The sequence below is a fragment of the Maylandia zebra genome, linkage group LG10 (genome assembly GCF_041146795.1).
Source record: "Maylandia zebra isolate NMK-2024a linkage group LG10, Mzebra_GT3a, whole genome shotgun sequence".
Taxonomy (NCBI): Eukaryota; Metazoa; Chordata; class Actinopteri; order Cichliformes; family Cichlidae; genus Maylandia; species Maylandia zebra.
This window is the reverse complement of record NC_135176.1, coordinates 15722428-15748275: the sequence shown is the minus strand read 5'-3', so window position 1 is coordinate 15748275 and position 25848 is coordinate 15722428. Positions and strand designations below refer to the sequence as shown.

General features: G+C 40.7%; 1 protein-coding gene across 4 annotated transcripts in view; it reads left to right on the top strand.

The window, feature by feature from the left end:
* Positions 1 to 14375: 14375 nt before the first annotated feature.
* Positions 14376 to 25848, top strand: part of LOC101467276 (multidrug and toxin extrusion protein 1) — a 20314-nt gene continuing 8841 nt past the window's right edge. For 3 of the 4 annotated variants that reach the window (XM_076889168.1, XM_023153482.3, XM_004550000.4), the window contains exons 1-17: positions 14376 to 14492; positions 14594 to 14724; positions 14838 to 15027; positions 19703 to 19804; positions 19978 to 20046; positions 20176 to 20324; positions 20445 to 20487; positions 20597 to 20641; positions 20820 to 20917; positions 21085 to 21182; positions 21963 to 22144; positions 22659 to 22767; positions 22957 to 23032; positions 24142 to 24211; positions 24312 to 24444; positions 24541 to 24635; positions 25798 to 25843. In XM_076889168.1, the coding sequence (XP_076745283.1) occupies positions 14839 to 15027; positions 19703 to 19804; positions 19978 to 20046; positions 20176 to 20324; positions 20445 to 20487; positions 20597 to 20641; positions 20820 to 20917; positions 21085 to 21182; positions 21963 to 22144; positions 22659 to 22767; positions 22957 to 23032; positions 24142 to 24211; positions 24312 to 24444; positions 24541 to 24635; positions 25798 to 25843 (1504 nt within the window). In that variant the 5' untranslated portion in view covers positions 14376 to 14492; positions 14594 to 14724; position 14838. Of the gene's footprint in view, positions 14493 to 14593; positions 14725 to 14782; positions 15028 to 19702; positions 19805 to 19977; positions 20047 to 20175; positions 20325 to 20444; positions 20488 to 20596; positions 20642 to 20819; positions 20918 to 21084; positions 21183 to 21962; positions 22145 to 22658; positions 22768 to 22956; positions 23033 to 24141; positions 24212 to 24311; positions 24445 to 24540; positions 24636 to 25797; positions 25844 to 25848 lie in introns of those variants that run through there. The other variant, XM_004549998.4, reaches the window with a different exon arrangement.

The window sequence follows — 25848 nt, the reverse complement described above, 5'->3', positions numbered from 1 at the left end:
AACTAATTGGATAACCACACCAACTAAAGCACGAAATTGCCTTTTTTTTATCCCTCGTGCAGCAGTGGATGCAAACCCTCTCTGCAGGGCGTTGGTGGGGCACAGAGGCGCGCACATTTATGAGTCATACATTTAATATGCTCTCCCTTCCTACCCATATCATAAACACTCAGAGGGATGGAAATGAAACATCCCCTTTTTTTCCTTTTTACCCGCGTCGGGAGACTTCGTCAGACAGCTGAGAGAGATCCTCTCCTCTCTGTCCTTTGAGTGTTTCTCGTCCGTACGCGCCGGTGCCCCCTGACTCTTCTCTTCTTCGCTGTCTGACACACAAAAGTGCTGCTTTGACTCTCCTTGCACTATTTTATTTTTTTTTAAATAATCTGCGCGTCTGTGTGTGTCTGTGTGCGTGTGTTTGGCTGAGAAGATAAGAGATTAGCATGAGTCAGATAATGATTCAGGACGCCAGGTGGCAAATGCCTCAAATCACGCTCTCCCCCTTTTCGCTCCCTCGTTTCCTTTTACTTGTTCACTTGCCGTCCCTGCTCTCTGCGCCGCACGAACTGTCGCTGCTGCTCTTTTCTGCTCACCAATTCCCACTCCTTTCTCCTCAAAATTTGAGCCCATCTCTTTTGTCTACCCCCGTTTAAGTCCCTCTCGCTCTTGTTCCTCCCAATGTCGCCTTCTGTCCCCTCACCGCCTGCAACTGTGGCAAACTTAATAACCCATCGGTTCAGGGGTGGGCGTGGAGAGGTTAACAGGGGAGATAAAGAGGGCAAAGACAGATCGAGTGAAGAGAGGACGGTGGTGGGGGTGCAGTAGGGAGATCGATGGCCCGATGTGGAGAGATAAACGGGAGCGTGTCGGATCAAGGTGGATTTTGAGCACGAATCTCAAGGAGTGCTCATGGAAAAAAGCGGCTGGTTTCGTGCATGTGCCGGAGGGAGTAGAGGGTGGTGGGTAATTTAGAAAGAGTGGGACATAGGAATGTGTAGTGAGAGGCAGAGAGGGTTATAGAGAGCTGTGTAGAGGTGGATGGAGGCAGGGATAGAGAGATAGAAGGAGGGGTGGTGATCCTGGGGGCCTGATGACTCATGGCTGTGCTGCGGTTTGTGCGTCACTGGCGCTGGCTGGAGGAGGAGATAGTGGAGAGGTCTACGCATTTAATTACAGCCTTCCAATTTAGACACACTGTACACACACGCACCTACACACACACACACACACTTGCACAAAATAATATCACAAATAATAGTCTTGCAAGTACCCTAATTGGTGACACACAAACACGTAGGAATACGTGGATGGAGGGCGCACTGTGAGCGCCTCAAACATGACATCGTTGGGTTTTACTTGCAAGCTGGATGTAAAAATGTTTACATCCCTTCCCTTTTTTTTCTGCATTCCCTTTTTTGTTGTCAGCGGTATCGAGCTAAAACGATTACAGTCATGGGCGTGTTGAGCATGCACGTTCACTGTGTGCAGCCACCCCATCCCAGACAGACCTTGAGGCACAAAACTTATCAATCCCACCCCCACCACCACCACCAAAAAAATAAAGAATTCCAAAATACAAAATCGTACCCTTTGAGCAGTTGCACCACACAGCCTGTGACTGGAATATGAAATAGAGACAGAGACATACAGAGGGACGTGCAGGACTGGCTTTGATGACGCAGTAAAGCAAACTCTTCTCTCAGAAAAATCCTGCACGCTTGAGAGTTTTCACCACACAGCCGCTGCAGCGTGATATACAAGTTGTCCTGCTGGTTAAAGGTCAGCCCCGTAAGAGCAGGATTTCTGCATCATCTGTTATTTATTCATTGTATTATACATGGTTGTGTGGTTTTGACAAAGACATGGAGAGCTTGTTATTTTTAAATGCCACACCTGAGAGATTTTTTAAAAGGATAAAACTGTGGAGGAAAAAAACCCCTCCAAATATCACATTCTTTACATCGAAGGAGCTGTTTGCACAGTTCCCTGCTGCATAGTCGAGTCAAGTTTTAACACCTGCTTTCCATAAGCCACTTTGAGAAACAAAGGACACATGTAGATAGAAATGGAAGCAAGACACAGAACAAGAACATCATGAATATTAGGAAATGGGTGCAGAGCGTGCTGTTGGCAACAGAAGAAAATGCAACAGCTGCTTCGTGCAGCGTTCACTGCATGTATTTCTGGTAATATTTGTTTTGTGTTGTTGAAGCATCAGAAGAGAGGAAGCTAAATGTAAATAAAGCATTAATACAGTAGATTTACAGGGATTTACAGGGATTCTCTATTACAGACTTAAAGCAGGTAAAAAAAAAACATTAAAAATTGTAATTAATGTAAATAGTAGTGATTTTTATATGTTCAACAACTAGGCTAATAAGAACTAGGCTGCTGATGATTTCAGTTTCTGTGTCTACAGATAAAAACAAATAATGTTTCAAAATTGCCATGACTTGCACAGAAATACAAAGGCAACTCAAAGCAGCAGAAGTTATTTTTGTATTTCAACATCCTGCTATCAGCTATCATTTCCAGGTTTCCTGTGTTTGTCATGGGTTTAAACATATTAAATATACTATTTTCCTTCTCTGTTATATTTCATCCAACAGGAAACTGTGGGGAAATTTGATTCCAAGGCCTCTTTGTACTTTGATGTGGCAGTAAAAAAAAAAGAAATTAAAGAAAAAAACATGTGAAAGAGAAAAGAGCTCCAGGGCAAAAAAAGAATAAATGAAATACCGATTTCAGAATATGCTGCTTTCACTGGTTCAAATTTAATTTCAAATGTTTCAGATTTAACTGATCCACTGCATCCTCTCATTGTGGCATAAGGGCCACGTTCCTTTTAATTTCCCCACTCTTTTTTTCCTTTTTTTTTTTGACTCCTCTTTCCTGTCCAAACACATTACCCTCCTTGTGTGCCAATTATCCCCTAAGAGGCAGCAAGCCTCACTCTTAAACAATAGGAGCAATCAGTTGCCCTCACTCCCTCTCCCCCTCTGTGCCCCTTTACTCACTCTCTTTTCCAGCAACGAGTGCAAAGGGAGGATAATTTTTTCCAAACAACTGCGGTGAGAGTAGAATGGCAGAGGGAAGAGAAAGGAGAGGTAGAAAGAGATAAAGGCAGAGAGAGGGACTGCTGATCGGCCAGGTCACGTTGGTTCAAAGAGTCTAGAGGCACATCTGACAATACAACGACGCATACAGATGTTTGCTGTCCTAAGCCAAGACAGGCAAATGCACAGCTGCTCTATAACCCCTGACACAGAGTCTATAAAGCCTAAAATATACAAAGACACAGCTACAATCACATCTACTAAAACGATCCCAGGACAAAGAACCAGAAGAAGATAACAGCTTACATTTGCATACTAGTAAATATGCACGTGTATTTCTCCAGCGTTTCATTTCTGTCTTTTGTCTGCAATGTCTGAAAAAATGTGGGTTTGCAATTGCTTAAATCTAGCAAACATTTATTAAAATGTTATTTTTTATTAACAATAATAAAATCATCACATTTTTAGGTAAACCAGACTATTTTTATTGTTCTGCAGAATTTTAAAGTAAAGGAAGAAAAGCACTCTGACACAAATAACTTTTGTAAAAAATATTTTTTACTGTTACTGTGTGTGTGTTTTTTGGGTTTTGTTTTGTTTTTAATTAATTCAGGGTGTTTTTCTTCCCGGCAGTTTTCCAGGTCTTTCAATTTAACGCCTATTTCCCCTTTCATTCATGTCTCCTATCATGAGTTGTCAGCAGCTACATCCCGAGGGAGGGAAATCCCAGCTGTCACTAAATAACTTTTCAGATCACACCAATAAAGCTAATGTCCACGGACATTAAAGGCTATGGAGTCCATTTAACAACCACTTAACGCATGGGCACACATGTGACACACACACACACACACACACACACACACACACACACACACACACACACACACACACAGGCTGTTGTGGATTACTCTAACCAGGCTAATGATCTCCTCAATGGGACAACTGGGACTCTTCTGAGACCGTCTTCAGCCTGAGGTCCCACAGGGACCTGGAGAGAGGCTCAGGGGTAATTACAATGTAAATGCTCCTTTTGGGTGTGTGTGTGCGAGTGTGTGTGTAAGGAGGGGCCTCCTGCCTGTATTTTCAAGATTAGGCTAATCTATAGTTGTACATTTTGATTTTGATGGTAAAAATCACACTTTTTATAAAAAGGGGGGGAAAGCCACTTATTTGAACCTTTTTACATGCATGTGTGTGGACAGTTTCACTTTCTGTGCATTTCTTTTCTTAAACATATCAGATGTACACTGTATATTTGAATCCTGCTGCTATATTTGGTTTGTTTTGAAAGGTTTTAAGAAGATTTTTTAGATAATTCCTCTTTTACCAAAGTATAAGTTTCCAATAAAGTTTAGCAATGGCTACATGTCATGTTTGGAAACGTCAATACGGGCACATGCTGGCTTTCTGATGGCCTTTTTACCGTCCAAATGAGGCTCAGCTACTTTTCTGCTCAGTAAGCATTCAGATTTGGCATCACAGAGGCATAACAGTTTAGACTGCAAGAGAGAATAGACATTTTAAATTATTTTCAGTGCTTGAAATCTGTGATATTGGGTGACCAAAAAATGGAGGGGAGAGTATTATTGAGAGGCAGAGAGAGGAACGGGGTAAATGAATGTATGATTGATGCGAGTTTGACACTAGGAGGGTTAGACAGAGAGAGAGAAAGAGATATACACCTCTTTTTTTTCACTCTGCCTTTGTTTCGGCTCATCGCCCCTCATCATTACCCTCATCATCATCATCACCATCATAATTATTTCCCTCGCTCCTTTTTTTCGAGCTCTGTCAACAGTCCCCTTGTCCCACCCCTCTCTGTGACGCTCACCATGCCAATCAGATCGTAACGTGACATTATGGCTCATTATACCTGGGCTGCACCGTCTGCTGCAAGTGGCCAGCCTTCTCAGAGACACACACAAAAAAAAACAAAGATCTTTAGCTCAACATGTAAATGTTTCTTTTATTTATCTCTTTTATTTGCATTTCATGTCTGTAGTATCCACACACAGAACTGTATGGGATCCCGCATTGTGTAATCTGGAGGCTTGTAAGCTGCTTAAAAGCACCAAAGGGAAGGAGATAGCAAGAGGTCTGAAGCTACAAAAATAGAGTAAAGAAAGGGACTAAGAATCATAGGAGAGGCAAAGGTAGAAAGAGAGCCACGAACACTCAAGCAGCAGAAAAACATTGTGGTCATCTGCAGTGCGATGAGTCACCTGTAGGCAACACGCACACACACATACACACACACACAAATGCGCACTAACCCAAAAGAGACAGGCTTTGCAATCACAGCCCACATCTCTGTACTTATAATGCCATATTGTTTCATGAGCTGCATCTACTGAGAGCTTTGCATTGTCAAATCTGGAATGCAATCTTCTGCTGAGAGTGAGAACCAAAGTGAAACGATGGAATCAAACTGCAAAATGATTCGACCTTTTACAGCCTTGCTGGCGAATTCGAGATCTCACCCCGATAATTAACGTCAACCGCCGAACAAAATGTTAATGAAAGGCAGCAAAAAAAGACATGGTTTACTTGCAGCAACGATGTTGTTGCTCTTGTAATTAGTTAAAATACAAATCTGTGGATTAAATCAGCCATCTGCATCTTGTATACATATTTCCTTCTGCACCCCTTCTGCTCCTCTTCTTGTGAGTAGGGCGTGAAACAAAAAACTGCATCAAATATGCTGTCATCAGTGTGATTAATCCATTCTTTTTTTTTTTCACTCATAATCAAACCTACAGACACACCACATATGCACTAAAGACAATTACTAAAGCTGCAGCTAATTATGGTTTTCATTAATGACTAATCTTTCCATTATTTTCTCAATGAATCATTTGGTCTATAATAAACTATAAAACCAACGCAACATCCTACGACACAAGGTGACCCTAGAAAATGCCTAAAACTCATAAATAGATAATGGAAGGCTTTAAAAAGCATTTGATTATCTTGTTTAAAGGATCTGGAGATATTAGCTTTTTTTTAAAAAAGTCAACTAAAAGAATTAATTTAGTGTTATTGTTATTATTTTTAGAATGATACAGTAACCATCTGCACTGCTAAAATTAAAGACAACCTCACTTTGACACTTTTAAAAGGGTTAATAGAATATCTCAGCCCTCCTGTGTGATAGCAAATCGGGGCAAACTGGAAAGCACATTTCATGGCAAATAATCAAAAAGGAAAAATCCTCATAAAAAATGACAACAACAGAGGGGGGAAAAACATTTGACTTTCACTGTAGATTTGATCAAATTCCTGCTACAGTTTTATCAAATCTTGTGGAGCCCAACACTGGATTTGCTTTGGTTTGATTATCACAAATATTCGCTTCATCTTCTGAACTGTGTCTCCTTCCGTTCTAAACGACTCTGTATGTTGAGCTGGCTCATTATTCATTCATACTGCTGCCTGACAGAAAATCAGGTGAGCTTTCACCAGCAACATTAGCTAATTTCCAAACTGCCAATCCATCATCAGATGTTAAAATTTCCTTGTTATTTGAATGTGAAACGTCTGACTGCTGCAAAGTTTGGGTCGTGAGGCGATGCCCATCGAATTCCGACAATGAGGACAAAACAGATGTGGGGGAAAAAGGAGTAGATCTTGTCATCATTCATTCCAATTCTCTTTGCGTTTAACTCTCACTCTCTAGTCCTCCCCCCGCACGGCTTCATCTCTTTTCAAGCCTCATCACCAACACGCAGCACTTCCCCCGCTCCGCCCTGCCACCTCCCTCCCCTCCCCAATTTCCTCCATCCACACTCATGTTCCTGAACAAGAATGAGACTAATTCAGACCATTTGTATTAGCAGGAGCTGTTTATGCTCCTTTAGGTTCCCTAACAGCAGTGGAAAAAAAATTATAAATTCATGCTCCTTGTCTGCTGTACGCTCACACAGCATTACCTCAGTGCTGTGGTCTCACTCTGATATATAAACATGCATGCAGCTAAAAGCCTGTGCTCCAGTTTGCACAATTTATCCTCTTGTAAAAATGCATCTTCCATTTCTGAAATGTTTTAGTTACATGCTTTCTGCAGCTTCCAGGAGACAGGAGACATTCAGATGAGAAAGACAACAGTAATCATTAGTGCAGTGATTTAGCTTTTTCAGTACCATACAATGTCAAAGACGAACATATTGATTATTACTATTTTGCTATCTCTTCAAACTTAAGACACACCGGGTCCTGCACCTGTGTGCAGCAGGCTCTTATTTATAGTCTGTGGTGACCTTTAACTCTAGAGTCTGACCACATATTTGGCTGAACCCTGTTCAAACACAATGCGTACATGGACAAACATCCACACTGGACCAAATCTGAGATTCACCCAAGCCGGAGAGCAGATTCATCACACAGATTTAGTCCAAAACCTAATCAGTCAAGTCTAAAAAGAGACAAATCGCTGAAAAACTGAAATACTTAACTTGCTGAATGTCAACTCTTAGTCTTCGCTCTAATGTAATTGTGTGGAAACAAAAAGAGGTTTAAAATGACGTGAATTATTCTCTGGTTTCTTAGCGCATCATTTGTAATTGCCAGGTCTCTCTTGGAAATGAGATTTTTAATCTCAATTAGATTTTTTACCTGGATAAATAAAGGATTAATAAATAAATAAAAATTGATGTGATTACATCTTAGATTTGAAATTTTGTGTCATATGCAAAAACGTGTTACATAAAGTCACTGAGAATGAAGATGATCAAGATGAAAGCACAAAAAAGGAAGAAAGGAAGACTCTGATTCACCCTCTTCAATGAACTGCACAGTATGTTTGTTTGTGTCCACGCTTCCTATATGAGTAACTTTGTCTGAATATGAAGACGAAGGCGAGGCGATATTTTTAGAAAGTTCTTGGTTTAACTTGCTAAACAATAACAGTAATGATAATGCTGTCATAAATTATGTTCTATAAGCCGCCTTTTCCTCAAATAATTGTAACCTACAGATGGTAGTTGCACCGTAGATAGTCTTAGAAGGCAGGGAATGTTTAAAAAAAGGCACTGGACACTTAGTGTTTCAATTAAGTTTAATTGAAATGTATTTTTATGACGTAAGTTTAAGCTATTGGGTGAAATGGATGATGTTGGAGCTATAAAGCTCGTCTTTCAAGTCACTGATCTCCTTTCTTTGAGCTCTTCATGTTGCATGGCCACATTACGTTTTCAGTTTCCATATTATTATTATTTTTTATGGAGCACATTTTGTTTGCCATCTGCTTAATTCTAGTGACGCATTTCAAATGTAACATTCAGGAAACTTCAAGATGTACCACTGTCTGTTTTTTGTTTTTGTTTTTTGTTTTTTGCAGCAAACAAATGTTACAGGATATAATGTCGAAAACTCAAGCAAAAAGTGGAGTGTGTTTGCCCTCCCTACTCTTTGTTTCACAGGTGTGATGTGAGTGTACAAGTGAAGGTTTCAAGCTTAAAGGTTGCACATGTGCTATGATTCAGCCCGAATCAAAGACTATCTTTCTGGGTAATCAGGACCATGCCAGTATAAGGACAATGCCCCCCTCTTCAACAAAACATACTTCATACTTTACCATGAGTCTAAAGAGCTGAAAGACTTTGAGATCATCAGTAAGGCATCACTTCTGTGCATTAGATATAATGCACCGTAGGGTGAGGCCAGGTGCCTCTCACCTCCGACTCTCACGTCAGAACGAATATCTTCTGTTTCCCTCCTTCAGACAAGGCACGCACAAGAAAGCTCCAGAGGTTCAAACTGAAAGTGAGAGAAACAGGTTGCTTTCTCACCAAGGTCAACCAGCTGCCACAGTCAATGAGCCTCTTCAGACTGTGAGTCCACAAAGCACCGAATCACTTCCTATTATAAATGTGTCATCAATAATGCCGACCCTGTCATGCACATAGTCACATGTGGGCTCAGTGAGAGGTTTTTGACTGACTAATGCAAGATGTCCGCAAAAACATGTTTACCTCTTATCACTTCCTGTGTTTTCTTTTTGTTTTGGGGGAGGTTTGGGTTGTTTTCCTGCTCTTGACCATCCCCATGTGAGAAGTCCCTGAGATACCCTTTGGAGCTGTCGGTTTGCGTTTATCCCTGCGGACAAACCTTGCAGCTTCATCAGGGGTGCTACGGAAAGGACAGTGTGTCATGAGGGAGCGTGTGGCATGGTGTCGCATTGTTTCAGAGGCTGGATGAGTCATGGAAGAAAAATCAGGGTTGGTGGCATTTTGAGAAGGCTCGTCCGTTGCGTTAAGACAGCACTGCTAAATCAAGAGCGGAATTATAATGTGGTCTTTTGATGCCTGTTGCAGCGGGTCAGACATGGAATTGATTAAGGCATAGTCTAATCTAATTACCTGAGAGGCTCCGCAGTTACATGTCATGAGTGTAATTTGTTTTTGAAGAATACCACCGCCATCCTCCGCCATCCTCTGCCGTCCGTCCTCACCGAGCTGACGGGAGTTTAAATTCCCAAAACATCCGAGCGTATTTATAGCGCCTACTTTACAGTTTGATTGCTGTGACTGTTTCAAGTAATTTCTATATGACTCACCAAAGAAACTCAATGGCTCGTACATCATCAAAAGGCAGACAGCAAAATTTCTTTTCTGCTTTAGTCATGGCTGAATTACTTTTCATCTGTATCATCATTTTTCAGTCAGATGAGTCCACGCTTCAATTATGGGTTCCCTTTTTTTTATTTTTAGCAAAGTCCAAAATTCAAATGACGTGCTTGACATCGTGTAGATTTAAACTGAAAATGTGGTCAAAGTGATGTCAGACAACCCCCTCTACCACCACTACCACCTCCCGACACCCCACCTCCCTCGGACCCACCCGACACCTCCCACCATCTCATTCAGCTTTTACCATGTTTCAAAATAATGCTTCCCAGTAGGGTTCAGCTTTCTCTGAGTGGCTGCCTTTGAGTGTTTTTTTTCTCTTTCTCTCTCTGTACTGATAAAAGCAAAATTACACAAGATTGCCCACATACAATAGAGGGAGCTATAAATGCTTTCATTTTGTTTTTTCATTTCAGCTCCTACACGTTCGTCCCATACGCGAATGTCAAGTATATGCAGGTGACAGGCTCTAATCTCTTTCCCTCCTCGTGCCCCTTTTTTTCTCCCTCTCTCTCTCTGTTTCCACCTCTGTCTCTCTTTGTGTCTCCCTCGCTCCCTCTGACCACCCTCACACACTCTGCCAACATGAGATAGTCATGTCTGCGTGTCCGGCGCGTCGCGTGTGATAGCCTGTGACGTATAGCGTCACGTGCCGGCGGTTTTAGGGTTCCACAAGAAGCTACTTATTATCGTTATCGTTTTTAGGCATCATCATTATCAGCTGGAGCAGACGCAGCGGGTCCCTCTACGTCATTGTTCACTCCAAAGCCCCTAAAGCTCTTGCCGCCAAAGCTACCCACAACATAGCCAACAAATGGAAGGGAGGGAGGGAGGGAGGGTGGAGAACATGACAAAAATCACTCTGGCACTCTTTCAATGTCTCTCCTCTCATCCAGGCCTCCAAGCCCCCCACCACCACCACCCTACTTCCCATACACCCTCTCCACTCTATCTTTCTGTGTTTATTGTTTTTTGTTTTTTGTTTATTGGGGGGTTTTCACCTCTCTATTATCGAATGTTCACGTTTGTCTCGTCCACGCTTTCTTGTTCCATCACACTCTATCTTTCAGCGTGACACCCTCTGCCCTCGTCCGTTCTCCGTGGCGGCCATTACCTAAACCACCCATCTCCTCATCTTTCCCCCCAATTCTACTCGCTGACGCTCAGGAGGAAAAATTTCACAACCTAGACGTAGATAGACACACACAGTCGTAGGGCGTGCGTGCAAATGCTCTCACCCACCAACCCCACCGTCCTCCTCTTCCCCCTCCTCCTCCTCCCACACCACCACGACCACCTCCACAACCTTCTACTCTTTTCAAACCCCTACCCCCCACCCTAATCCTAATCACACCACCGCCACCGTCATCAGCCCTTATCTCCCTCCACCAAATCTGCTCTGACTCAAAACAATTTCCTCTCATTTGCGATTTTTACGGCCCGCCCCCCGCCTCCTACACCTTCATCAACCCACCTACCCCCTTCCAATAAACCCTCTCCACCTCCTCAATACCCCATCGCTACCCATCCGATACAAACCCCACCCAAACTGCACACAAACACATACACGAATGGACTCACGTACACACACTCTGAGCGGTCGCCATTAAGAATGACGGCTCATCGCGTGTAAGCGGCGAATTGCCACTGTCATCCAGTGGAGCCCGAGAAGAACTGCAGTGTGACGTCATGGCGGACGCCGGCCCCGCTGGTTGGTGGAGAATATTTACGTGTGTGTGATTCTGTGCATGTGGATGGGATGGGGGAGACAGAGGAATACAATTTGGTGAGTGGGTGGACCCGTTGGGCCTTGCTGCATCACTGAACCAGGAAAATGAATGAGAACCTACATTAGATGTCACCCCTTCCTCTCTCATTGGTCTCCGCTAATTTTCATTCCTTTTTCCTCTAATTCACATCTCCTTTTGGCCCCCAAGGTGAAGAAAAACAGTTAAAACTGCAAAAACTATCCAAGTGTTTGACGGTATGTTCGACAGTATGTTACAGGGTTCTTTAACTGTATTCAGTTATTTAAAGCAGCTGAAGAATAAACAAATGGGCGTTTTTTTACATTTATTATATGGTAAGAAATCCATTCAAAGTTCAGTTAAGCAGTCTGGTGCTGGTGCCAGAAATTTTGTGCATTTGAATTTTCACAAGAGCAAAACAGCACCACCCAATGGGAGGTTTTCATAGCCACAGCTGGAGAGAGGAACGCCTCACTGAGAGGTGTTACTAGGGCAGAAAAGAACATGAACATACTACGCAATGAGCTGCAAAATTGACAGGATACAAGCATGCACGACGCTTTACAGCAGCAGTGACTCAGTGATTTACTTCAGTGAGGGGGGAAACAAAATGTAGTCTGTCTCTGAAAAGCACAGACCCAGTTCTTTTTATGTCTCTCCTTTGACTAAAAGGCACATAGTTTTTACAGTGCAGTTTTTATCGGTGAGCTGATTTTTCAATTATTGCCCTTAGCTGATAGTGAACATGGTGATTCACAGATGTTGAGCCTATAGTGAGAAGGTTTAAAAACTGTAATTCAGGTCAGATTCATGAACAAATTGGCAAATGTCAGCATGGTTGTCAATGCAACCTTACACTGTTGTCCAGCAACTTCCACTCAAAGACCATTGGTCTCATGATTGCATCAGACACAAAAATATAGCAAAGTCTTGATTTTAAACTTTTAGCTACATTGGTAAACACACATATTGAGATAATGTGGTATATTGCTAGGCGAGATTGGTTTTTAATCTCTCAGATGTTATGTATAAAAAACATTTTCACAGGACACTATGCAGTGTAACTTTATCGGTTTTTCATATCACTGTGGAGGAAATGTTACTCTATAATGTTGCTTCATTGAGCTTTGTGGGCAAATTCTCTGGCAGGAATAAAGTCCGCCACAAAATTTCAAACAGATAAGGGTTTGGACTTTGACTGGATCACCTGGATTCTCTTTATCAGCCTCCTCTCTGGTGTAGATTTCATGCTGTCATTGTCATTGTCATTTTGCGTGATCCAGTTTTGGCCAGCCTTTAGCTGTCAGGCAGATGGCCTCACATTTGACTCTAGAATACTTTGGTATATAAACTTCAAGTTTAATCAACAACTGTAAGATGCCCAAGTACTGTGGAAAACAAGCCCAAATCATCACCCCTCCGCCATTGCGCTTGACAGTTGGTATGAGGTATTTGTGCTGATACATATAACATTTAATATGCTAACTGAAATATTTGCATGTTTGCATTTTTTCTGAGCATCCGACAGTGTGATCTTGTGAATGTGGTACGATTTCCATTCCTAGGAAGACTGTAGTGTCATGTTAACACACTTGAATGCTCCAGTCCTGCAAACTACCCAAACTTCATTTTTTATAAAATTGCTCACACATGTGATAACTTTCATTTTCACGTGACTGTATATTATCACCCAGCTTTATGGTAAAATCAGCATCTTAATATAATAGTATTTTGCCGTTAGTTGTTTTGGCTCGGGGAGTTGGGAAGCGCATCTGTAACCGGAAGGTCGCCGGTTCGATCCCTGGGCTCTCTGTCCTGGTCGTTGTGTCCTTGGGCAAGACACTTTACCCTACTGCCTACTGGTGTTGGCCAGAGGGGCCGATGGCGCAATATGGCAGCCTCGCTTCTGTCAGTTTGCCCCAGGGCAGCTGTGGCTACAACTGTAGCTTGCCTCCACCAGTGTGTGAATGCGAGAGTGAATGAATAGTGGCATTGTAAAGCGCTTTGGGTGCCTTGAAAAGCGCTATATAAATCCAATCCATTATTATTATTATTATTATTATTGGCTTTATCAATGCCAAAACAGAAAACAGAAAAAGAAAAGCTTATATCAAATGGCAGCATTGGATCCTAAAAGAAAAAGAGACCAAATCCAGAGCAGGCTAAATCTTTGGAACCAGTGACAGTGTCTTTTTAATCCCTCAATACATATCTAGCACCAAGGATAATGTGTCATTTACCTGCACTGTTTAATTCTTCTTTGATGGTGTTCAAAATGCTCCCTTTGTCCTGATTCAGTTTCTATTGCATTTTTGGATTATTGTGTTTTTGTTGGCTTTCTTCGTTGTTCTTGTGCTTTTGGTTTTTGATTATAGTCAGGCTAAGGTTTTGATTTCACTTTATGCATTAGTTCCCATTGTTGTCTTGTTATTGTTTAGTGTTTGCAGAATCGAAATCGTGTTAATATGATTTACTGTTCCAGTGTAGGTTTTGAATCCTTGTTTTTTTCCTACTAGGCTTCAGTTCATATTTTGAGTTCCTTTTCTACTACTCACTCTTTCTCCTCTTCCGATGTTACCCAATGTATTACTTCATATATGTTTAAATTATGGTTGTTGCTAATTGTTTCTTGTATCTTGTTTTGAGTTTTACCTCTTTGTCTACGGCTGTCTTGATTGCATTTGTGTCTACTTTCCCCACCTGTTTCCACTTCCCTTATCAATCCCATGTGTATAAATAGTCCAATCCTCCCTGTTATTTCCTTTCCCTAGTGTGCCCTAGTGTGAGTTATCAGGATTCCTAGGTCCTCTGTTTTGTTATGTCTGGTTTTTTTTTGGGGGGGGGGGTGTTTTTGTTTTTTTCATTTCTTGTATTTTTATGTTGAAACTGTTAGACTTTATGAGATTTTAATAAAGCTCTCTCTTTATTTGATCTGCATTTATTTTTAGACTAAATCGTAACACCTTGGAGATTTAACTTCTTCTTCTATATAGCAAGTTGTGAAATCCACCCCTGTAATAACCAATAAGGCACAGGGAGAAACAGGATGAACACTGTTTTGACCTGTTAGTGTTTAACCATAGAACTGTGAACTTGCACTTTGACTGCTTTGTTGATGCGGTGAAGACCAGTGATTCTTCAATGATCAACCTTATTTGTGATGCAGCTTGCAGTGTCCTGGCTTTTTTGGTGGGACAGAGGTGGTGAGATCCCTGCTGCCATTTACAGTGCATGTCCACTTTCAGAGACAAGGAGCAACGTGGGCAAGAAGAGCCTTGGTTATTGATTAATACTCTGGTAATTGGTTATTGATTGCTTTCAGCCTCCTTCACATTGTCTGAAGGGAATGCACTGTGCGAACATCATTTAGTTTGGGACTGAGTTTTGTTTTCTGCCAAATCTCATTTCAGGATGGAAGATTTAGTATCTGAAAGTAGATGTAGAGGGGTAATTGGTCAGTCCAGAACAGACGAATTGCCTCCTTCTGCTGCTCTCAGTGTTGACTCATCCTGCGGATCCTGCCTGAAAAGCATCAAGCGCTGGGTGCCTTTGGACTACAAGCATGAAATGGTTCAGCTTTTAAAACTTGCAGGTCCTGTGGTAAGACTGTGTTTAGCTGAAGCAGCTGACAAAGTTTTACCCTGTCTGTATGACTGAATCTAACGGTACTAAGGTACTCCAATTTGAATGTGAATCTTTGTAAATGCTGGAACAGCTCTCTAGTTATTATTAGTGTATACTGAGCAGTTTGCAGTGTAGATCACAAGTTGTCATGAATGAAGTTTGTTACTTTAACTTGGGGTTCGTTTTAGACCAGTAATTATTTTTAATGTGACACCTGTTTTATTAAAACAGTAATGAACAGGTTAATTGCTTCAAACCACTGAGGCTCACTGATAAATAATTATCCAATGGTGATAAAAGTATGATCATGATAGCACTTTAACTAAAACTAATTTCACCCTTTTACTGACCTAAGATATAGTATACTGTATGCTTTAGAGAAGTGGCTCTCAGGCTGTGTGGTGGGCCCCCTGGTGGAGGATACAATCACTGCAGGGTGGATGTAGAAGACTTGGGATAAAATATGGAGTTAAACTAAGTTGAATTAATATGAATTATTTAGGGAAAATAAACCAAAAAATACCTTCCTGTTATTATGTTGACCTTTATTTTACTAAACTGATCTTTTCTTATTGTTGATGACTAATGGAAATTGTGTGGTATTAGAAAGAAGCTATGCTGTATATGTCTGTGAAGTTTGTCAGTCATCCAGGTCATCGTAGTCTAAAGAGCTTGGAAAGAAAAGCTTCTGGACTTCTTTAAGTTTCTTGAAGATCTTTCAACCCTCATCTGATTGATTCTTCAGTTCTAAGAGAAACTGGTGCTTCAGGGAACTTAAAGAAGTCCAAACGCTTTTCTTTCCAAGCTCCTTGCAGCAATATACAGCACAGTAATGTATTTTTTATTTTATTTAAATGTTTTATTTCAAACTTGTGCAGTCTTACACTGATCACTTTAAACACAAGACAGATAAATAGGCTGCTCAAAAAGCAGGTGCACCAGAGAGGCAACAACAAGACAACCCTCAAAAAGCAGGTGCTGTCTCCTTATCCCTGCTGACTGATTTCTCTCTACATTCACTTTCTGTTAGGATCTTTTTCAATACAGCATAACACGCTAACCGGACCCCATTCAGGCTGGACAAGTAGTCCAGCTCCTCCAGATAGCACATCTAATGTGGCATCACAAGAAGGCTGGCTATGTCTCAACACTGTCTCAAGAGTGTGGAAGAGATATCTGGAGTTGGGTTGTTACGCCAGAAGAGCTGGACAGAAGGAACCAGCAGGACAAGTATCTGCTCCTCTGGGCAAGAAGGAGAAAGGGTAGCACTATTAAAGCCCTAAAATAACCTCCAGTAGGTTACTCATGTACATCTTTCTGATAAAACTGTCAGAAATAGCCTCCATTAGACTGTCGTGAGGACTTGATGTTTTTTAGTGGGACACATTCACAATCAAGTAGCTCAATTAGCAGCCACAGAGGGTTCACCTCTGGCGCCCTGTTCTCTTCCAAGATGCATGCATCATAATGCTTGCCAAAGCATTGACTCTTGTGTGAGCTTGCTCCCATCGATGAAGAAAATGGGTACCACTGGTGGACCTGCCAGTTCTGTGGATCTGTGGCACATGCCAATCAATCTGCATGGTGCTTGCCCCACTAAAGGATATCAGGATCTTGTGCCATGCTCATGGTTCATTTTCTGACAGTTTAGTCAGAAAGAATGCACATGAATAGCCCTGTGATGGTGATGTTGTAGGGCACTGGCAGTGCTCCTGCTGTTCCCCTTCACACAAAGGAGCAGAAACCAGTCTTATTGCAGGGTTGACGCCTTTCTATGGCCTTTCCTGATATCTCGTTCACACAATAGAAACTGTCCTGGGAGACACAGCAAACCTGTTTTTGACATATGGATGAGTCATCCTGGAGGAGCTGGACTACTTGTGCAACCTGAATGAGCTGCAGCTACTGTCCCCTGCTAGCAGTAGTCACAAGGACACTAAAAAAAGCAACACTGGAGACAAATTGAATAAGGAGAGAGGAATGGTTTCTTGAAACGATTCAGAGGTCTTATTGTTACCTCTGTAGTGCATCTGCATTTTAATTTGCATCAAAACAGGTGAAACTCCTTCACATTGGTTTGTGCTTCCTAATATGATAACTGATATCCAGTGTTGGGTAAGTTACTTTAAATTAGTAACTTAGTTACATTACTAGTTACTTCCATCAAAAGTAACCCAGTTACTTCAAGATACTCGTTACTTTCAAAGTAACTAGTTACTAGGGAAAGTAACTTTGGTTTTACTCAGACTTCTCTTGTTAATGTGTTGCTAACTGGATACCCAGCAAGATTGCCAGTCTTCTAGCTTGCTTACTTGCCACAAGTGCACTGTGCCACCTACCAAAGGAAAAAATTATGTGCATATTTCCATGAGAGAAATCCCACGCCTGGACCGTCGTTGACCGCCGCCATGATTCTAGCCTACGTTACAGCGTCATGTGCGCTTTTTACATCCAACACAAAAACTGCAGTCGTGATGCTTTTGATTGTACTCAGAAATTCTGCCTTCTGAATAGGAAGATGTAGGCAACACCAGACTGCAGATGAGCTGCATACAGGGCTGGACTGGGACAAAAAATCAGCCCGGGCATTGTGACTAGAGACCGGCCCGCCATTATAGGAAAAATCATAAAGCCTTTGAATGAAAACAAACACTGTTGTGACAGTGATGTACACTGTCTTGATGGTATATATGTATCAATCTTTCAATCATTTGTTGTAAGACTCAGATAATTATTTATTAAAAGCTAGACATTTGAAATGAGAATAAGAAAGTATTTCTTTGTGCCCCCCTTTCCCTGTTAATGCCCTACCTGGCCCCCTGGCAACACTTTGCTAGATCCGCCCCTGCACAGTTACCAGCTGTCAGCTACTTAGAAAAGGATCCTGGTGTTATTTGTCTCTCAGAAACAGTTCATAACTTCCCTTCAACTCATTCATGTCACCTAAAAGGTGAACCTGTTTTTCCATCACCTGTTCAGCTCTGATGATTCAGTAAGGACATCTCCTGGTTTCATCTTCATGTTTCCCACTCACCAGATATACAAACCAATATCATGACCAGCAGCTTTACAGCTGTGGCTCCAGCAAACATCAGCTGATACTAGAAATTAATATTAAATAAATTCTAACAACAGCTGATCAAACGTGCTGCTGTTGTTTAACGCAACATCCGGTGGTTTCCTCTTTCTGGCGCAAAGTGGACGATAAATAAACAAGAGGGAAAAGCCGATCAGCTGATCATTGAACAGTTTCATGATTGAAGTAGCAACAGGAGAGGGAGGGGAGAGAATGAGAGAAGAAGAGGCAGCTGTGCAGCAAAGACAGAATAACTCCAGCTTTGTGTCTTTTTCATTGTAGCTGAAGTCCGGGACAAACTGTTCCTTTTCACCTCAATACAAATCGCATAATAATTTCTCTGAATATGAGACGATCCCGTTTTTTAGGGAACGGTTGGCAACTCTAATAATTAACCGTATGAACAAAATGAAGTTCAACATCAGTAACATAGCACCACCCAGCTGTATAGAAACCCCGTCATGCTAGCTAGCACGCAGTACGAAAAAGTCAGCACAACGAAAATAAACTCCACCTAAACTTGGTTTATATCTGACCCAGATAGACTGCAGGTCATAACTTCTTACCTGAAGTTCAGTTCACCTGACACTCGGACCGGCGGCCGCTTCGGGTCTCTCCTCTTGCCTCCCCTTTCTCTCCTCCACCTGCTGGCCTCCACCACTTGCTAATGTTACTGAATCTGTGGAAGCCACGAATAACGAGCCTATCTAAATCCCAGTAACGAGTAACGCATTCCTGATTTTGGCATAATAACTAGTTACCGTGCTCGTTACCACAATAATAACGTAGTTACTGTAACGCGTTACTTAATAACGCGTTAGTCCCAACACTGCTGATATCCCTAAAGTCTAACTGATTTTGTCTGCTAAAGTGTTCCCTTTATTTATTTTTAGCACTGTAGTAGAAAACAAACACAGCAACATTTCTTGGATGCATTGGCCGGGTATATAAAAATGTTCTAGAAGTTCCAGGTCATGCACAAAATGTAAATGAATCTAAATTAAAACACTACCCTGAACACCTTGCAATGCATCTACCATCAAATTCAATGCAATACGATAGCAAATGTGGAATCACAGATATTTTTCAAACAATAGTCTCCACAGAAAATAAGGCACATTTACAAGTGCCCCCTCAACAGAAAATTATAACTGTTATAACCCCAACATGTATCCACTTTTCACTGAGTGCTGTTCATTGCACAAAGCCAGAACTTGATAGATGAGGGCATTTAGTTTCCTTTGTGCAAACCTTTTGATGCCAAAAACCTGTCAAAAACCTACACCAGCAATCATAAGAACTACTTTCTAAAGAAAGGAGAAGTAGTAAAAGACATTTAGAAATACAAAGGAACTGCAGCAAAATCAAAGCATGACACATGTCAGCTGCCAGAGCAAATAAGAACTTTTTTTTTCTTATCTCAGGGCCTCTTGAATTAATGTTTCTTTTATGAATAAGAACCCAGCCAGCAACTTTATGTGTTGAATATTAAGTGTAACATTTCATTCATTTTTGGCGACGTTCATTTATCTTTTTATTGTTATAAAAACGAAAGCACTTGATTTTGTTTTTCAGTTCATTTCACAGTTGATGAGCTTCCTGATCGGCTTCGTCAGCGCGGTGTTCTGCGGTCACCTGGGAAAGACGGAGCTGGCAGGGATGATGTTAGCAATGGCAGTAAGCTATCTCGATGCGTTTTTTTGTTTCTACTTTTTTTGCTATTGTGAAATGTTGAAAATCGCTTCAATAGCCTTTTTTGCCTTTAAATAAGTATTATACTCACGCATTCAGCTTTTCATTTGTGAGCCTGAGGTTCTTCTGTAATGTAATAAAGTTTAATTTCAATGCAGGTCATAAATATCACAAGTATTTCCATCGGCTATGGTTTGATATCAACATTTGATACTCTCATAACCCAGGTACAATTCACTTTATTCATCTAATCGGGTCAGTCTTAAACACAGTCTGCTTTTTCAGACTTGTGGTTACCTTTTTCTTGCACCTCAGCAAATACTATGAGATTTTCCTTTTTACCATTTTGCTTTCAGACTTATGGAAGTGGTAACCTGAAGCGTGTAGGAGTGATCCTCCAAAGAGGAGTTTTGATCCTCCTCTTAGCCTGTTTCCCCTGCTGGGCTCTCCTTATTAACACTCAGTCCATTTTACTGGCTGTCAAGCAGAGCACGCAGGTTGCAAGGTGACCTTCTTACACAAATCAAACTGACATCAATGGCACATATACACTTATTACTCACAAAGTTATTCAGTATGGGTTCTGCACTTACTTACAATCTCCCCTTTTCTCTCTGCCATAAAGACTGTCACAGCTGTATGTGAAGATCTTTATGCCGGCTCTGCCAGTGAGTTCAGCTGCCACCACGCTTTTCCCAAATGTCTTTTGTATCTCCTTCCATAATGTGTTGCATTATCAGTCTAATTAACCCCCATTCAACACGTTGGGTTCGGCAGGCTGCCTTCATGTACTATCTGCAGGGGAGGTATCTTCAGAATCAGGTGCATTTGATGACTGCAAAACACTGGTGTGAAACAAAATATTAATGAGATGTCTTGGAGTATGCAATGACATTGTTTTGTGTGTTGCTAGAGAGACATTTTTTGGGGAAAAATAGCAAAAATAACAGCAGGTGCACCAAAACCCTGTGTTTTTCATACAGTTTGCTTTGGCTCACAGGGCATCATGTGGCCCCAGGTGATATCCGGAGCCATAGGAAATGTTTTAAATGCTGTTATCAATTACATCCTCCTCAGTGTTCTGGATCTGGGGATTGCGTAAGTACACACCATCACTCCCTGCTCCCCTTAGTTAATATTTTACACTAATCAGCTTTGGAAAGCAATATAATGTTGATTACTGATAGTCAGCTGAATGCTTAATCTGGGAACGTCTTTGTATGTGCAACTTTCCTTTTCTACTTTTCTATTGCTTAACATTCAAGCGGATCCGCAGCTGCCAATGCCATCTCACAGTACTCCCTGGCTGTGTTCCTGTTTTTATGCATCTACATCAAAGGGCTGCACATACCTACATGGGATGGCAAGTTTACTAGATATACTTTTTCTTCAAATTTTCAAATTAAGTGACAGGATATCAGAGAAAGGGCAAAGCCACTCTCTTGGAACTAATACTTTGCTCCTCATTACAATTATAGTAATCAGTTGTGCATAAACTCTTTAAGGGTGTTGCTATTTAAAATGACTGGACTCCACATTACAATCATTATGGAGGATTTAGTTTGTGATGCTATTATATTTTTAAATTGTCCTCAGAGTGTACACGAAAAATACTAAAAGACAAGCCAGCAAATACTTTTGAAAAACCTATTTTTTTTAAAAAGCACATTTACACCTTAATTATAGATTTGCTATTAATTTGTGGCATGATCGTTACATTAAATTACATCAGCTTTGCTGTCGGTGAACATGTACAAGCTGTTTGTTTTTTAAATCATTACTTTATTTAGTTTTTATTCCTTAATATGTGCTGAGTTGAAAACTTGTCTATATATGTAAAAGTCAAATTTTTTGACATTTGGGTTTCAGTGTTTAGCTAACGTGCTTAAGCTAGCTAAAGAGCAACATAGCTGAGGTAGAAGAATTACAATTTTAAATAATTTAGGCATATTTTTGTCCTTCAAAGCAAGTGTGATACATAAAGTTCCTAAAAATTAAGGAATGCTAGCATGCTAACACACTGCTAGAAACGCCTTGTAGCATAGTAGATACTGAAAGAAGTGTAATTTAAATGGCAGCACAGTGTAAAGAAGGCAAATGTGAGCATTTAGCTAAACCTTTCATACCTTCTGTTATCTTTCAGGCTGGTCTAGAGATTGCCTGCAAGAATGGGGTTCCTTCCTCCACTTGGCCCTCCCCAGTATGCTGATGTACTGTCTGCAGTGGTGGTTGTATGAGATTGCAGGGTTCCTGGCTGGTGTCATCAGTGAAACAGAGTTGGCGGCTCAGTCTGTAGCTTATGAAGTGTCTACTGTCATTTTCATGGTAACTCGTTTTTTGATATAGTTATTTAAACATTTTTTAAAGGTATGTGCAAGAGGGCTCATAACTGAGTAGCTTATTGATAATAACTGTAACACTGTGTCACTAATCCACACACACTCAAAATATATTTATGCCCAAAATGCTGATATAAGTTATTTGATTACATGTAAATTCTCCACATAGTTTTGTTACATTATTGCAGTGTCAAATGAAATGTACTTGATTGGTATAAATTCAATTTAAGCTTCTTCTTTTTTTGCTTAATGATTAATTATTTAAATATTTTTATATATTTCAGTTTCATTTTACTTAAAATTATTGATTCATGTTTATTCATGTGGTGAATAATTGTGAAAAAAAAGATCTTTTGCCACATTGGCGAGCCTGTATATTGAGTTTATTTTACACACATTACATAAAGTTATTGATAAATTCTAAAGTAACTAAATGATTTTCATGAGCAAAATGTTACTCTGTTACTGTGAAGTAATTGCTAACATTTGCTCTTCCACAGTTTCCTGTAGGCTTTTCTGCTGCTGCCAGTGTTAGGGTTGGAAAGGCTCTTGGTGGTGGGAACACAGAACAAGCTAAGCTGTCCAGCAAGGTCTCCCTTCTCTGTGCATGTATGAAATTATATTACATGCACATTACATTATATTATATTGGGATGTCACACCAAAATCAGAATTTCCTGTTTTAGTATGCTGTTGTCAAATGAAAAATATCTCAAAAATGAGAGCAAGAAAATAATTATATGCCTAGTTAATTTATTGCTCGCATTTTAAAAAACGCCTTTCTTATATCCAATCCAGTGATTTTCTCATGTTTCCTTGGAGCCGGTATTGGTATAGCCAAGGATGTGATTGGTTACATATTTACCACAGAGAGGTGAGTAATACAGAGAGGTGAATAAACTTGTGTGTTTATCCTTGGTGCAGAAACTATGAGTATATGTCAGTCATGAGTAATTCGTCATGTATTAACTTCAGTACTAATCCATCTGTGCTTCTTAATACACAAAAGTAAGTCATGGAGTTCCACAGGGGTCTGTAGTGGTAACCAATACTTTACATTATACATGTTCCCCTTATATAATATTATTTGAATTATATTATTTGACACTGAATAACATTTTCATTGCTATGCAGCTGACATCCAGCTTAATGGCATAAAGGCCTGGGTGACCTCTCATTTCATACTTCTAAATTCAGACATAACTAAGGTTATAACCTGATATTTATTTTAGAAGGCGTTTCTTTGGCTTACCTCAATGATACTGAAAAGCTACTTCATGAATGTATTACTTCTAGGCTGGACTATTTTAATTCATTATTATCAGCTTGCTTTAAAAGCTCCCTGAATAACCTTCAGTTGGTAAAAAATGTTCCAGCAAGAATACTAACTGATACTAGAAAGGGGGACAATATTTCTCCCATATTAGCTTCTCTTTATTGGGTTACTTGTGGCTGAAGGTAAAATAAGGTAAAATGGGAGGCAGAGCCTTCTGCTTTCAGAGTCCTGTTCTGTGGAACCAGCTCCCAGTTTGGATCAGATGACCCTGAGCTATCCATTAATTACACTGCAATACGACTAGGCTACTGGGGGGTTCCCGTGATGCACTGACCATGTGCTTTGTGCTTATATACCACTCTGCATTCAATCAATAATAATTATGGAACTCTGGCTTTTTTTAGATGCGTGTCTTGTCCTGATTCTCTCTGCTGTCTTCTCATTCTCTTCACCCTCGACCGGTCACAGCAGACAGTTCTGCTGGAGGTTTCTTCCTGTTAAATGGGAGTTTGTTCCCTTCCCAGCTTCAGCCACTTGCTTGCTCATAATGGGTCACGTGATTGGGGTTGGAGTTTTTTTCTACTGTTGTGGGATATTTACGTTCCAATATGAAATACCTTGAGGAGACTGTTGTTGTGAATTGGCACTATATAAATGAAACTGAATCTAATTAAATTGGCTTACTCCTACTTACTCCTCTATTTCAGAGACATTATACAGAGGGTGGCTAATATCATGAAGATATACAGTTTCATCCATGTTGCTGAGACTATTGCGGTGAGATCCTTCCCAGTTCAAAAACACTTTTTCCCTCTGCTGAGCAAAACCAGCCTGATGTGTCGACAGAAAACTTTTATTTGCTTTTTTACCTTCACAGGGTGTGTCAGGAAGCATTGTCAGGGGGGCAGGGAAGCAGAAGATTGGTGCGCTGTGCAGCTTGGTGGGATACTACCTCATTGGGTTCCCGATTGGAGTATCTTTAATGTTCCCTGTGAAAATGGGAATTTTTGGTTAATGTCAACAATATATTTTTGCAGCATATACAAAAGATAGTTAAATTATATTTACACTAACAACTAACTGATGACTTTCTATCTCTGTTGCAGGGCTTTGGACTGGGTTTTTAGTTAGTACTTCTTTACAGTCCATGTTTTTTATAACTTTCCTGTGTAAACTAAACTGGACGAAAGCCACTGAGGAGGTGAGTAAGTCCTGGGTGAGGAAGAGGAAGATACAGTCATGTAAAAAAGAACATGTTAAGTCCTGTGAAAAAAGCTTCCAGAGCCACTTTTAGTAGCAAGAACTAGAAGTAATATATTTCAATGTGACTTTATCAGAAGGAGTTTCAGTCTCTCATGTTGTTGTGGAGGATTTTTTTTACAACAGCACTCCAGTTTCTTGAGACTTGCTGGTATTTGTTTATGCACAGTTCTCTTAGGGTCCCACCAAATTTCATTTTCAATCAGTCTGAGGTCTGGACTTTGACTGGGTCACTCCAACACCTTGATTCGGATTTAGTTTTTTGTTGTTGTTTTTTACCCTTTCTGTTGTAGATCTGCTGCTGTGCTTGGGATCAAGTGACAGTGACAAGTGCGTGACAGTTGGTATGAGGTCCCAGAAAGTTGATCCTTTTCATCTGGATGTAGTGTTTTAAGTGGGAGAAGCCATTTTGTTAGTCATCCAAATGACCCCTTCAACCTCACGTGGCTGCAGGTTTCCCCAACTAACACCACTGACCAACACTGGGCCATGAGCACAGTTTCCTAATCATTAACATGCAAATTGTCAAGACCATTGCTTAATGGCCATTCACAGAGAATTAGGGAATGACTAGAAAAACAGCATTGTAAGATTCTGAAATAGCCTGACACAAAGGATGACCAAAGTTCTTTGCTTAGGCAGCGGTTGCCCTTCTTTCTCTTCTGGAATGTGTGGAGCATTCTTTAGGGGACTTCCCAGCTTTCACAACATGTCCAGCTGGAATAACCACTTTCACTCAGGGCCTTTCTGATATGATGTTCCTCTGCTTTCAAGATGAGATAAGAGCATTTTTCTCCAAAAGAGAGACGTTTTTGTGCTTTGTTCAGATACAGCTTTACAAACCTAAGCTGTGTTGCTATGTTGTTATTACAGAGATTCTTCTGAGAACCTTTCCAAAGAAGCCATGTTTGTTCAGCGTTTTTCTCAGTGTTCTGAGGCCTGTGTAGTCAGAGACCTAGCTTATGCGTTTTGGGCATTTTCTCTTTCGTGTGAATGTAAGAAATGTAGTTAATGTAATGTTAACACGATCTATGTAAAATCTGGGATCTGTGTTATTTTTAAAATACTTATTTTTTTTCTTGTTTTTTAATATCTCTGAATAGGCACTTGTAAGAGCAGGAGTCCAAATTACAGAGAGGAATACTAATGGTAAG